This window comes from Pinus tabuliformis, chromosome Q, assembly GCF_031772625.1.
Source record: "Pinus tabuliformis cultivar Carrire ecotype Pingquan chromosome Q, CPIR1, whole genome shotgun sequence".
Taxonomy (NCBI): Eukaryota; Viridiplantae; Streptophyta; class Pinopsida; order Pinales; family Pinaceae; genus Pinus; species Pinus tabuliformis.
Window position 1 is genome coordinate 351,873,813 of NC_142296.1, and position 12,913 is coordinate 351,886,725.

Genomic DNA, 12,913 nt, shown 5'->3' on the forward strand with positions numbered 1-12,913 from the left:
GTAGCTTTCCTTTATTTGTTAACAGTCAGTCTATAATCATGACGCACCAGTACCCTAAAACAAGCACCAAAAAGATGCCTTTCAATAACAATCTCCGATCGATATTATTAAAACTGCAACACTTCGACCATTTTAATAAATACTTAATTATAACATGGAAAAGGTATTCACCTTCTCAGCATCTTACGGACAATAGTCATACAGCACAAAGTCATGAAATTATATTTACAGAAGCGATTGCGATGGCAATCTCCTTGTTCCTTTCTAACGTCCCCGAGCAGCGGTCTCTCTTTGAGCGTTGAAATAAACAGCAGCAACAGGTAGTCCAAGCCCATTACTATCAGCGAAATCTCTGGTACTAAAGTTTCGGCGCGATCTGGGAGCAACCTGTACAGTTTGTCGTGCTGTCTGCTCGAACAAAACGAATACATACCTGTGAATCCCAACCATAGGCCTTGGAATCTCGTAACTCACCAGCTCTCTTCCTGGGATACGTGAAAAAACCGTTATCCGTCATACATCGGTCCATGCTTCAAGTGAATATCGAGTTTGAGTTACTGACAGTAGTCCTATTAAAATTTTTCTAATATTTTTAATGGAAAAGGTTATTAAGCTGAGAGGTTTATTTTACATTTTAAAATGATGTGTAATTTAATTTTTTTCATTATGTTGAAATTAAGTTTATGTTAATCAAAACAAGAAATATAAATTTTTTATTAAAAATTAAATAATTATACAAAACATTTAAATAATATATACCCGTAAAAAAATTAATCTTTCTAGATTCATATTAAATGTGTATTTAAAATAAATCTGTACTGCACCATCATTTTAGAGGAAATTAAGAGTAAGCATAGATCTCTCTTATCATTAAGGTAGGATAATCTTACATTGATGGTTATCAGAATTTTCATATTGTTTTCAAAGGATTTGAAATTTATTACAACGACTATGGTAAAATCATATAACAGTTCTTACCGAAAATTGCAGCTGTTGTACCAGGGATGTCAGTAACAATCCTGCAGATGGCATCAAGTTTTAAAGCGACATAAGTTGTTATGGTGACAGAATGTTCAAATTGTACAAAGTCTTTGGATGTTGAATTGCAAAGTTCGTTCACGAAATCTTGCAGAATATGAATATATACCAGTGTAGGTACTCGCGTCCGATCGGGTCACTGGGAGTAGGTGCATCCGGATCTGTCAGAACCTGAGAACATAAAAGTTATCACTTTTTGAGCGAAATCACAAAAGACTGCGTGTAAGTGGAGTCTGGACTTAGATTCTTAGCAACTTTTCAACTGTTAACTGTTACGGGTTAAAGATCATGTGTGGAAATATTGGGCAGGTAAATAAGGAAATTTTTAGGGTATATAAAGAAATTCTTAAGGGTTAATATTAATTTGTGGGTTAATTTTACATAATTTTCCTAATTTTTTCCTTTTTCCAATTCAATCTAATTTTATTATTTTATCAATAATTATATTTCTCCCCTTAAGAATAGGAATATCTGCAAAATAGAACAAAGAGAACAATGAGATATTGGCTAATAGCAGCCTCCCTAAAATCAACATCTTGTTTTTTCTAGAAGCCCTCTATTAACAACCTAACCAGTTGTCCAAACAAAAATACACATCAACCAATAGAAAAGCAGTATTGGTTATAATTGTCCCTCAAGGACACATTAGCAAACTGTAGAGATATTTACATAGGAAAACTTTTCTTAAAAAAATTGGTGGAATAATGCTTTGGCATCAAACTCCCTTGGAACAAAAGATTTCATGGACCCCTATCCAAATTGCTTTTTCAGCTGAAAGATTCTTGCATTCAATCAAGTACTCATAATAATTTTTGTTCCTAGTTCTTTTGATAAGTTGTTGGTCAAGGATCATCTCCATTTGCAGCCTGTGGGATCTTTTTCTCCAGCTCCATATAATGATATAAATACACAACATTAAATACAGGATAAATCCTTATATCAAGGGGTAACTCAATTTCATAAGCATTTGCTAAGAACACCCTCAAGACTTTGGAGGGGCCAATCTTTTTTAATTTTAGCTAACTATATTCTCACTTTGGAAACCTTTCTTTCTACAGATAAACTAAAATTGAATCCCCAACTTCAAAATTTACTTCCCTTCTCTTGATATCAACTCTCGTTTTATATCTAAGGCTACTTTCTTGTAGTTGTTGCCCTTTGACCTGCTCATGTATCATTTGCATGGAAAATTTTAGATGCTAAATTTCACTAATTGATTATTTTTTGGACATTTTCTGAAAAAAAAAAAAAAAAAGTTCTCCAATTTGGTGAAAAATTTGCCCATGTTTTACATACATATGATGAAATGGATGATGTTCCCCAAAAATTTACCAATTTTAATAATAAATTACATGTTTTTTATTAAATATTCACCTACATTCTATATCTGTGAATTTTCAAACTAGAATAGTGGCCTATAATACTATACACACGAATAAAATTTGAATCCTCATAGCAGTGGTGAAGTTTTTTGCTTCAACACTTCGAGCTTCTTCATTCCCCAAATTCCCAAGCTTAGAAATACCTATGGGGTGAATACCATACATAAAGCGCTTTTTCCTGTGCTTGTAGTAAGAGAATCATTGTATGAAAACTGAGCTTGTGGGAGTACTTGATCCCATTGTTTATTGTGTTCATGGGCCAAACATATTACCATATTTCCCATACTTCTATTAACAACCTTAGTTTTTCCATCTATATAGGGATGGTAATCTGACTATAGGCTAAGCTTATTCCTAATTTCCTCTACAAATTCCGCAAGAAATGTCCAAAAAAAATTGTTTCTCAATCTGAGACTATACTTCTAAGCAATCCATGTAATCTTACCACTTCCGTAAAAAAGAAATTAACTATATGGGAAGCATAATTTATCATTGAACAAGGTATAAAGTGTGCCATCTTACAAAATATGCCTACTATTACAAAAATTGAGTCATTTTTCCTGTGAGTTTTTGGCAATATAAGAATAAAGTCCATGTTAATGGATTCCCAAGGTTTGTTGGGTATGGGAAATAGCAAATATATCAGAGTATTATGTTGCCTTCCTTAAGCATATTGACAAATCATGCATCTGTCAACAAACTTTTTAACATCAATTCTCATGTCCGACCAAAACTAAAAAGAACTTAATTATGCATATTTCTTGTCATGGTCAAAATGACTAGCAAGTCCTCTAGTGTGTTTTTCTTTCAACATATTACCCCTTGTCGACCCTCTTGGAATGCATAGCTTGATGCCCTTAAACGACAATGTTTCTTGAATCATGTACTCAAGCCATAGACTTCTATCTATGGCCACAATATTTTCACAAGCTTCATAAATTTCTTTGAAATTTGGATCTTCTTTGTACAATTCTTGGAGGTGTTCATACCCCAAAGTGTTGACTTGTAGTTGCTGCAAAACTAGACATATTTTGCTCAAACCATCAAAACTTTGTTAGCATTTCCATTAATATGTCTTAGAACAAAAGATTTGTTTTGCATATATTCAACCAATTTAGCATGTCTCCCTTTCAACTTGTCTTGTTGGTTTGTGAACTATGATGCATGATTATCTGTGTATAGAATGAACTCCTTGGGCATAAGGTAATGTCTCCACTTCTTGAGGCATTGAATTATTGCATAAGTTTCCTTGTCATAAGTGGAATAGTTTTTCCTGGTCTCATTTAATTCTTCATTAAAATATACAATTGACTTATCATCTTGGCTAAGAACAATTCCAATAGCCATTCCACTAGCATCACACTTCACCTTAAAAGGCTTTTGGAAATCACGCAAAACCAAAATTGGTTGCTTGGTTATTTTCTTTTTCAACAATTGGAGTGTCTCTTTCACTACTGTTGTCTGCATAAAAGGTTGTTTATCTTTATAGTGCACAAATGCGATTAAAATTTTGAATATTTTTTTGGTAAAAATTAGCCAACCCGTGGAAGCTTCTCACTTCACGGATACTTGTTGGAGAAGGCCAATCCTTAATGCCTTTCACCTTCTCAGGGTCCATTTTCAACCCTTCAGGAGAAATTACAAATCTTAAATAAACTAATTTTATCTTAAGGAAAGAACACTTTCTCAAATTTATGAGAATTTTTTCTTGATGTAATTTTCTTAATACCAATCTTAAAAATATGAGATGTTCCTCCTTATTCGTACTATACACAAGGATATCATCCAAATAAACAATTACGAACGTACGAATGAATCCCTTGAAGACTTAATTCATGAGCCTCATAAAAATATTGGGTGTGTTGGTTAATCCAAAAAGCATAACCAACCATTCATACAAGACATAATTTGTTTTAAACTTAGTGGTGCACTCATCTCCTTCTCTCATTATGATCTAATGATACCCACTCTTTAAATCTATTTTTGAAAAATATCTAGCACCACTAAGGCAATCCATTATATCATCCATGTAGGGTAAAGGAAATCTATACTTGATGGTTATTTTGTTGATGGCTCTGGAATCAGTGCACATTCTCCAACCTCCATCCTTCTTTTGGTTTAAGACCATTGGCACAACACAAAGACTCAAACTTTTTCTAATCCATCCTTTGTCCAATAATTCATGGACTTCTTTCCTGATTTCTTCATTCTCTTTAGGTGTCATCCAGTAAGTTGCCTTATTAGGTAAATTGGCTCATGGAAATAAATAATCATGATGACTGATGCTCCTTACAGGTGGTAAGGCATTTGGAAACTCATTGACAATAACATCAACAAATTCATCTAATAGTGATTGAATTTCAACAGGAAACTCATTTGAATTTGTATGGGTTAAGACAGTCTTAGGCTTACCAATTAAAGTGAAATGCACCTCTCGTTCTCACTTTACTTCTTATAGAAGCTCCTTCCTGCTCATCATCAATATACTTGGGTCTGCTTCCTCTTTGACTCCTTTGTCCTCCAAGGGAAATAACATGTGCCCGCAATTGTCTTTTTCAAAAGAGTAGGTGTTCCTCTATACATCATTGATAGCTCCTTTGTCATACTACCACAACCTTTCTAATAAGACATGACAAACATCCACAGGCATGATGTCACATAACACCTCATCTGTATAGTTGTCGATATAGATCTTTACTTTGATTTGTTTGTTAAGTAGGATCTCATGTCCCTTTTGCAATCACGTCCCCTGATAAGGAGTGGGTGTCTCATCTTTTTCAGCCCTAACTTCTCCACCATTTCCATAGAGACCAAATTATATGTGCTTCCGCTATCGATAATCACTTTGTAACCTTTTCCCTTGGACTTGCAGACTCTTCTAAACAAATTTATTCATTGTGCTAGCTCTTGCTTCTCATTTTCTTCTTTTATTAAGATCCCCTTTAACCTTAGGGAGTCACCCAACTTAGGAGTTTCCTCTTTTAACTCTATTATTTTGCCTTGTCCTTGGTTTCTACAACATGCACTCCTCTTCAACTGGCTGATTTATTTTTAGGATACTTCCATGACATATGACTTATATTTACACATATGTAGCATCTAACATTTCTTTCTTTGCCTCTGCCTCTTGGGAAAAATATTTTGCCTCTTGACTCTCTTCCTCTTGGAGATTGACAACTTGAACTCCCTGCTTCCTCTCTCGGGGGTTGAAACCTTCCCCTATTGGGAGATCCTTTCCCTCTAGCTAGAATCCTTCCTTTGCTTTGTTGGCTTTGTTTCCCAACCAACTTTTCTTCTTTCGTTAGTGTTGCCTGATAGTCATCCTCCACAGTCTTGAAGGGCAAGAGGCCAATTTCATCCTAGATTTCATACTTCAGGAAATTTACCTATATGGACACCTTCTCCACATCTTCCTCGATGTGTCTTGCTCTAATATTCATCCTATAGTATTCCTCTGTGTATTTTTTCACCATCATCGTCTCCTACTTCAAATTTTGTGGTTTCCTAAATAAATTCAACTGGTAATCCTTGCGCATAAACTTGCTCTTGAATTTAGCCACCATCCTATCCCAATTTTTAATCTTCTCTTTTTCTTTTTTATCTGATCTACCTGTAACACATCCCACAATAGTGCTACATGTCCCTTTAATTTGGTCACAATGTACTTGACCTTCTAGTCCTCCTCAACATCCTCATAATCAAAATACTTGTCTAGAGTGCTAATTCATTCCAACAACTCCTTCACATTCATGTTGGCATCATATCACAACACTTCCATCTTTGCTCTCTACCTGACCTTGGTAACCATCTTAATTATTTATTCATCTAACTACTCTCTTCCTATAGTTCTCCCCACCTCTTCCTTAGAACTCGTGTTGTCACGCTCATTGATGTCTCCCACATCCGGTTCTCATCTCTTGGTAGTATCCACGACCTCCATTTTTGCCTACACACACCTCAGTTCCAATCTTAGGTCCTTGTCCATTCCACGCCCTTTTTGGCATCCTCTCTTGGGTAGCATGCCAACAATACAATTCTTAACAACTTCTCAAATTCTTTTACCCATTACAGGCTTTGTAGAGCTCAAAAGCTCTGACACCACTATGATGCAGCACAAGCATGACTAATCCCTTTTTTTTAGAAAGACCCACAACATAAAAAAATCGAATACCTCCTGGTTTTCTTTGTTTCATGGTTCCCACATGGAAAATCCCTTTACAAACCCTCTTTCTTCCCTTAACAATTAAAACAAAACTTCAATTGGAGTAGCCCACGCTCAATTCCCAAGGAAGGTCGGGAATCAGAACTGCGGGTAGGGTGGAGTCGGAAACTTTTCTCTATTCACCAAATGCAACATCACACTGACTATACTGATAGGCCATGAAAGTCGGGGGTCAGACTTCGAGATAGGTTAGGGTTGGGAATTCCTCCCGTTCACCAAGTTCTCATGCCTGACTACTCTAGACCTCGGACTATATTGTGGGACACACTCGCACGAGTTCGAGACTCAGCAATTTGAGGGTTTTGTAATATGAAAAGGGCTCGGAGGGCCGACCTTTCACCATTTTTCCGCCATTTCAAATGAAGTTGTCTTTAGTGTAACCTTTTGGACTTTCCAGTGCCAGAATCTGGTGGAAAGATTTGAGGTAAAATCTTGATTTGTGTTATTTAATTGACTCTATATATGATAATATGTATATATGGATTCAACACCCTTAAAAACCCTTAGGGAATTTCGATTGTGTACTTTGATTGTGCAGGGGTTATCCATCAAACTTGTGATTTCAATAAATTCCTGCCAGATTTTAGGGAAATTAGACCAAAAAAAACCCATTCAAATTCCAAAGAATTGTAGGTTAATTTAACTCATTGGGACTAAAGGGTTTCTTTCAATTAAATTTTTTTTTAGGAATAGAGGGGTTTCTTTCCATCCAACAAAAAGTTAAAGACTATTTTTAACAGAAGGTTCATGCCAAGAAATTTCAGTATGCAAACCCTATATCGACTTTTCTAACACAATTCAGATTAATTTTGGCATAAGGCCTTACTATGATTTGACGATTGGTTACGAATACATCTGCTACCCTGGATTCGCTTCACTCGTATTTACTTTGGTGGAGAGGTTGGCACCTCACAGAAATAAAACAAAAAGGCTAGCCTTAATCAAGAATTCAAGTAATAGTATAGCGTAGTGAAACCTTTCAGGGCATAAAACAAAATATTTCATTCTTTTCATAGGCCTTACACCTGCGAGGTCTTCGGGTTTACATATATATACGCAAGAAAAGGAATATCTGCAAAATGGAACAAGGAGACACCAGCTAATAGTAGCCACCCGAAAGCAACATCTGGCTTTTCCGAGAAGCCTTCTATTAACAATCTAATCAGCTGTCCAAACAAAAAAAACCACATCAACAAACATATAAACAACATTTGGTGGTATACTTGTCTATGGAGAAAATTTTCAGAAAAAAATTGATCTACATCAATTTTCATCTTTAAATTTTCCTTGAAAACCTCTACTCCACTATAATTTATAACAAATCCTTTTAAAACACTTTGATCGATCAAACAGATCAACAATGAACATATGACTAGAAGATATCATGAACTGCAAAACTATAACTTCATGCAAATATTGAAAATATTATAGAATGTTTGCTATAAGGGAGAAGGGATGATATACTGCCGTTGTAATTGAAACGTAGGGAATTCAGGAGATTGATTTTCTTTTTAGAATGGGCTGATAAATGGTGAAATGCAAAGTTGAGGAATCGAAGCTGTGGATTTTCTGAATGAATCTTAGAATTACAGATATGGTAAGCCACGAGAAAAATTAAGACATATTATAAAATGATGTGAATTTGAAATATACAAGACAAGATACATTGATTTGGATTTTTCTTTCCAAGAGACAATTGACATGGCAGGGGTTGACATCATTTACACGTCTAGAGGCACGGAATAGATCGAAAAGTTGCGTTTTACCACCGGTGCTCTGCACGGAATAGATTGAAAAGTTGTGTTTTCCCACTGTCACGAGCAGAGTTGGAATTTTAAAACAGATTCACTAATTAAATTTGATGGTTTTCACGCCTCTCGTCTAATTTCTACAGTTTCAGCAAAAACTTTCAAACTATATTCGATAAACAAATCACCCATGACATACAATTTATCTATCAAATTCCATCCCTACAAATCACCCCTGACAGACAATTTATCTGTCAAATTCCATTCCTAGGCACCAGGATGAATGCATGGGAAATGCACTGTGAGATGTTTTCTTCTAGCATTTTTATTGGTAAATATTGTTTCAAATTTAGTAAGGATTTTGTTGGAATTTAATTCCAACTGCAACAATGAACAGCTGGATTTGCAGTAAATACTCCAGCGTGTTCGATGCCGAAAATTCGCTCCAGATATTTTTGCACATTAATATGCATTAAAGTTTCAATTGAATTCCCCTGCAGACAGCCGACTTGTTTTTTGATAGAAGCATCACCGCCTTGCTGCATTAAATACATAGATAAACATTAGAAGATATTTTGTAATATTTTACTGTTTTAATCAGATATGTTTTAGCATATAAATACCACACAGCAGTTCTGTTTTAAGGTTAGCGGCTGAAGAATCACACAGAGTAGAGGAGAGCACGCAGTAGTGTGAGGAAGAAGAATAATTTCAGAACAGTGAAATGCACAGCAGTGCACAACAGGAGTAGATGCAACAGCACAACAGACAGCAGAAAGGGAAAATGCACAGCAGTGCAGAAATTTGAATGTAATTCGTTTTTGATGTTTATCTGTGTGGAACAGAAGCGTTCCTTAATGAATTTCTGAAGTAGATGTTCAGCAATAGAAGTTGTGAAATTCCCTCAGTATGAGGAAGACAAATCTGTAACAATTAGTTTATTTTTAATAAACGCAAGTTAATTTTTCCTGTTGCTGTTACACCGTAACTCAAAAAATACTTGACGTCAAAAATTTACGTTGCTGCAACACCACGAACAGCATTGCTGCAACACAAGTTACAGCAACTGAAAAAAAAAAACTGTGTTGCTGAAACACCGTTTCCAGCAAGCGATTTTCTGTTTTTCTGTGCAAAAACAGAGTGCAAAAACAGAGCAATTTTTTGTCTGTCTGTTATGGAATTTATCAGAAAATTCCAACATGGTATCAGAGCTGGTCTAGGCACTCAGTGAGTCAAAAACAGAGATTGTTTTTCACTGTAGGAGCTGTAAGAAGTTTGTTGAGCAGATTTTTCCAGCAGAGAAAGTTTTTGCTTGTTTTCATTTTACAGTCAATATCTCTTCTTTACCAATACAGGTTAAGATGGCAGATGCTGGAACAGGTTTGACAAATCCCCAACTGCCACAGTTTAATGGGAAAAATTATAGTTATTGGTCCATAACAATGAAAGCATTATTTGCTTCTCAAGGAATATGGGAGCTAGTTGAAACAGGCTATGCTGAACCTGCAGATGCAACGGCGTTGGCTGCTTTGACAGCAGCAGAAAGAGACCACTTGAAGAGCGATAGAAAGAAGGATGCCAAAGCCCTCTTTTTCCTCTTCCAATCAGTACATGAAAGTGTTTTTCCGCGGATTGCTGCAGCAACAAAATCTAAGGAGGCATGGGATATTCTCAAAACTGCCTATCAAGGCATGGAGAAGGTGAAGACTGCAAAGTTGCAGATGTTGAGGAGAGACTTTGAAAATCTCAGCATGAAGGAATCTGATACAATAGATTCATTCTTCACTCAGGTTATTGGCTTGATAACCCAGATAAGATCTCATGGTGAGATTCTTGAAGATAGAAGGATTGTAGAGAAAATCTTGAGATGTTTACCCTCAAGGTTTGAATCTATTGTGGTAGCAATAGAAGAAACAAAAGATCTCTTACAGTTCACGGTAGATGAGCTGAGTGCTTCTCTGTTGTCTCATGAACACAGACTGAGTAGAGGAACAGATTCCTCTTTTGAGCAAGCATTCAAGACTCATGTCTTTTGGCCAAAGAAGAGGTCGAGGCAGAGCAAATAACATAGGTCGTGGAAGAAGCCAAAGCAGAGGCAGAAATTATCCTGCTAGCACAAGCGGAAGGAGCTGCAATCAGAACCAAGCTGAAGGTTCGAGCAAACAACAAGCTCATGGACAAAGGTATGATAAATCCCAAGTCCAATGTCATTATTGTAAAAAATTTGGGCACTACGCCAATGAATGCAAGAAAAAACAAAATGACATGAATAATAGGCAGAATGCTAATTTTGCAAATGAAGAAGATAAGAACCCAAAGAATGTGCTGTTAACATGTAACATAGCACAAGACAAACAAGAAGATTTTTGGTTCTTAGACTCAGGTTGTAGTAATCACATGACTGGAAATATTGCAATGTTTGCCAATCTGGATGAAAATGTGAAATCTGAGGTAACAACAGGGACTGATGATAAGATAACTGTCAAGGGTAAGGGCAGAGTCAGTATTCGAGCAAAAAATGGAGAACAGATGATTGTGCCAGAGGTATACTATGTACCTGGTCTGAAATGTAATCTTTTGAGCATTGGACAGCTCATAAACAAAGGTTACAACGTGTTCTTCAAAGATGATTTGTGTACTATCAGAGACATACCTCAAAGTAAGAAGATCATTGCACAGGTGCAAATAACCAGCAATAGAATGTTTCCTCTCAAACTCAGGGCAGATTTGAAGGAAGGCAGAACTATTGCGGCTGTAACACAAGAAGTCTTTCAGGAACAAGTGAAAGATGTGAATTGGTTGTGGCATTTGAGATTTGGACATCTCAATTTCGGAGGCCTGAATCTGTTGCACAGAAAGGGAATGGTAAAGGGATTGCCGTTGATTGAGAAACTAGACAGCCTTTGTGAAGGCTGCATCTTGGGCAAGCAACACAAAGAAAGCTTTCCAGCAGGGAAGAGTATAAGGGCAAAAGCACCCTTGGAAATTGTTCACTCTGATGTGTGTGGACCGATGCAAATACCATCATTTGCTAGAAATAAATATGTTTTAACCTTCATTGATGATTACACCAGAAAAACATGGGTGTATATGCTGAAACAGAAAAGTGAAGTGTTTGAGAAATTCCGCCACTTCAAAACTCTTGTTGAAAAGCAGTGTGGGCATTACATCAAAGTGCTCAGAACAGATAGAGGAGGAGAGTACATCTCCCAAGACTTTCTACGTTTTTGCAGAGAGAATGGCATATAAAAGCAGTTCACTGCAAGGTATACACCTCAGTAAAATGGTGTTGCTGAAAGGAAAAATAGGACCATTCTTGACATGGTCAGAAGTATGCTGAAGGCAAAACACTTGCCGCATGAGTATTGGGCAGAAGCTGTTACTTGCGCAGTTTACATCTTAAATAGATGCCCAACTAAAGTTGTCATGAACAGAATACCAGAAGAGGCATGGAGTGGTCAAAAGCAAACTGTCACTCACATGAGAGTATTCGGTTGTGTGGCATATGCACATGTACCAGATCAGCTAAAGAAAAAGCTTGATAGTAAGGGGGAGAAGTGTGTCTTTGTTGGGTATTGTGATGAGTCAAAAGCATACAAACTCTATAATCCATCCACCAAGAAGTTAATAGTAAGTAGAGACGTGCAGTTCATTGAAGATGAAGCTTGGGATGGAAGCTTAGAAAAAACAGTGAATGTGAAGACAATTGTGTCTCATGAAGAACAAGAGGAAGGGACAACAGCAAATAATCCTTCCTTGGTGGCTCCTCCTCCACCACAGCAAGTACAACAAACCACACCACAAGCTGGAATTCGAACAACCTTGAGAAGTCAAGGAAGAACAGTTGCTGTTACACCACAAACAGCTGTTGCTGAAACACCACAGGGATCAGATATACCCTCAAGTTCGGATGGAACTCCAAGCACACCAAGAAGACCAAGATTCAGAAATATGAATGAGATTTATGAACAAGGAGAGGTAAGTAACAATACCGGTCTGAATTCATTATTCGCTTTGTATTGTCATATTGATGACCCAATCCATTTTGAAGATGTTGTAAATGAAGATAAATGGATTGAAGCAATGAATGAAGAAATTGGTGCAATTGAGAAGAGTAAAACATGGGAGTTAGTGGACCTCCCTGAAGGCAAGGATGCCATTGGAGTTAAGTGGGTCTATAAGACCAAAAGCAATGCTGAAGGTAAGATTGACAGGCACAAAGCAAGACTTGTTGTAAAAGGCTACAAGCAGCAACAAGGCAAAGACTATGATGAAACCTTTGCACGAGTAGCAAGGATGGAAACAGTCAGAACAGTGTTGTCTATTGCAGCACAATACAAATGGAAGATTTATCAGATGGATGTTAAATCTGCATTCCTGAATGGAGTGTTAAAAGAAGAGGTTTATGTTGATCAACCTCTGGGCTATGAAGTTGAAGGCCAAGAGCATAAAGTTTGTAAACTGAAGAAGGCTCTTTATGGGATGAAGCAAGCTCCAAGAGCATGGTACAGCAGAATTGATGC

At 36.7% G+C, this 12,913-nt stretch overlaps 1 protein-coding gene across 2 annotated transcripts in view; it reads right to left on the bottom strand.

Annotated features, from left to right (window-relative positions):
* Positions 1-264: 264 nt before the first annotated feature.
* Positions 265-12,913, bottom strand: part of LOC149219627 (protein BROTHER of FT and TFL 1-like) — a 141,504-nt gene continuing 128,855 nt past the window's right edge. For both annotated transcript variants that reach the window (XM_089382636.1, XM_089382635.1), the window contains 3 exons: positions 1,148-1,209; positions 979-1,019; positions 265-485 (listed from right to left, as the gene is read on the bottom strand). In XM_089382636.1, coding sequence (XP_089238762.1) covers positions 265-485; positions 979-1,019; positions 1,148-1,209 — 324 coding nt within the window. The remainder of the gene's footprint in view (positions 486-978; positions 1,020-1,147; positions 1,210-12,913) is intronic.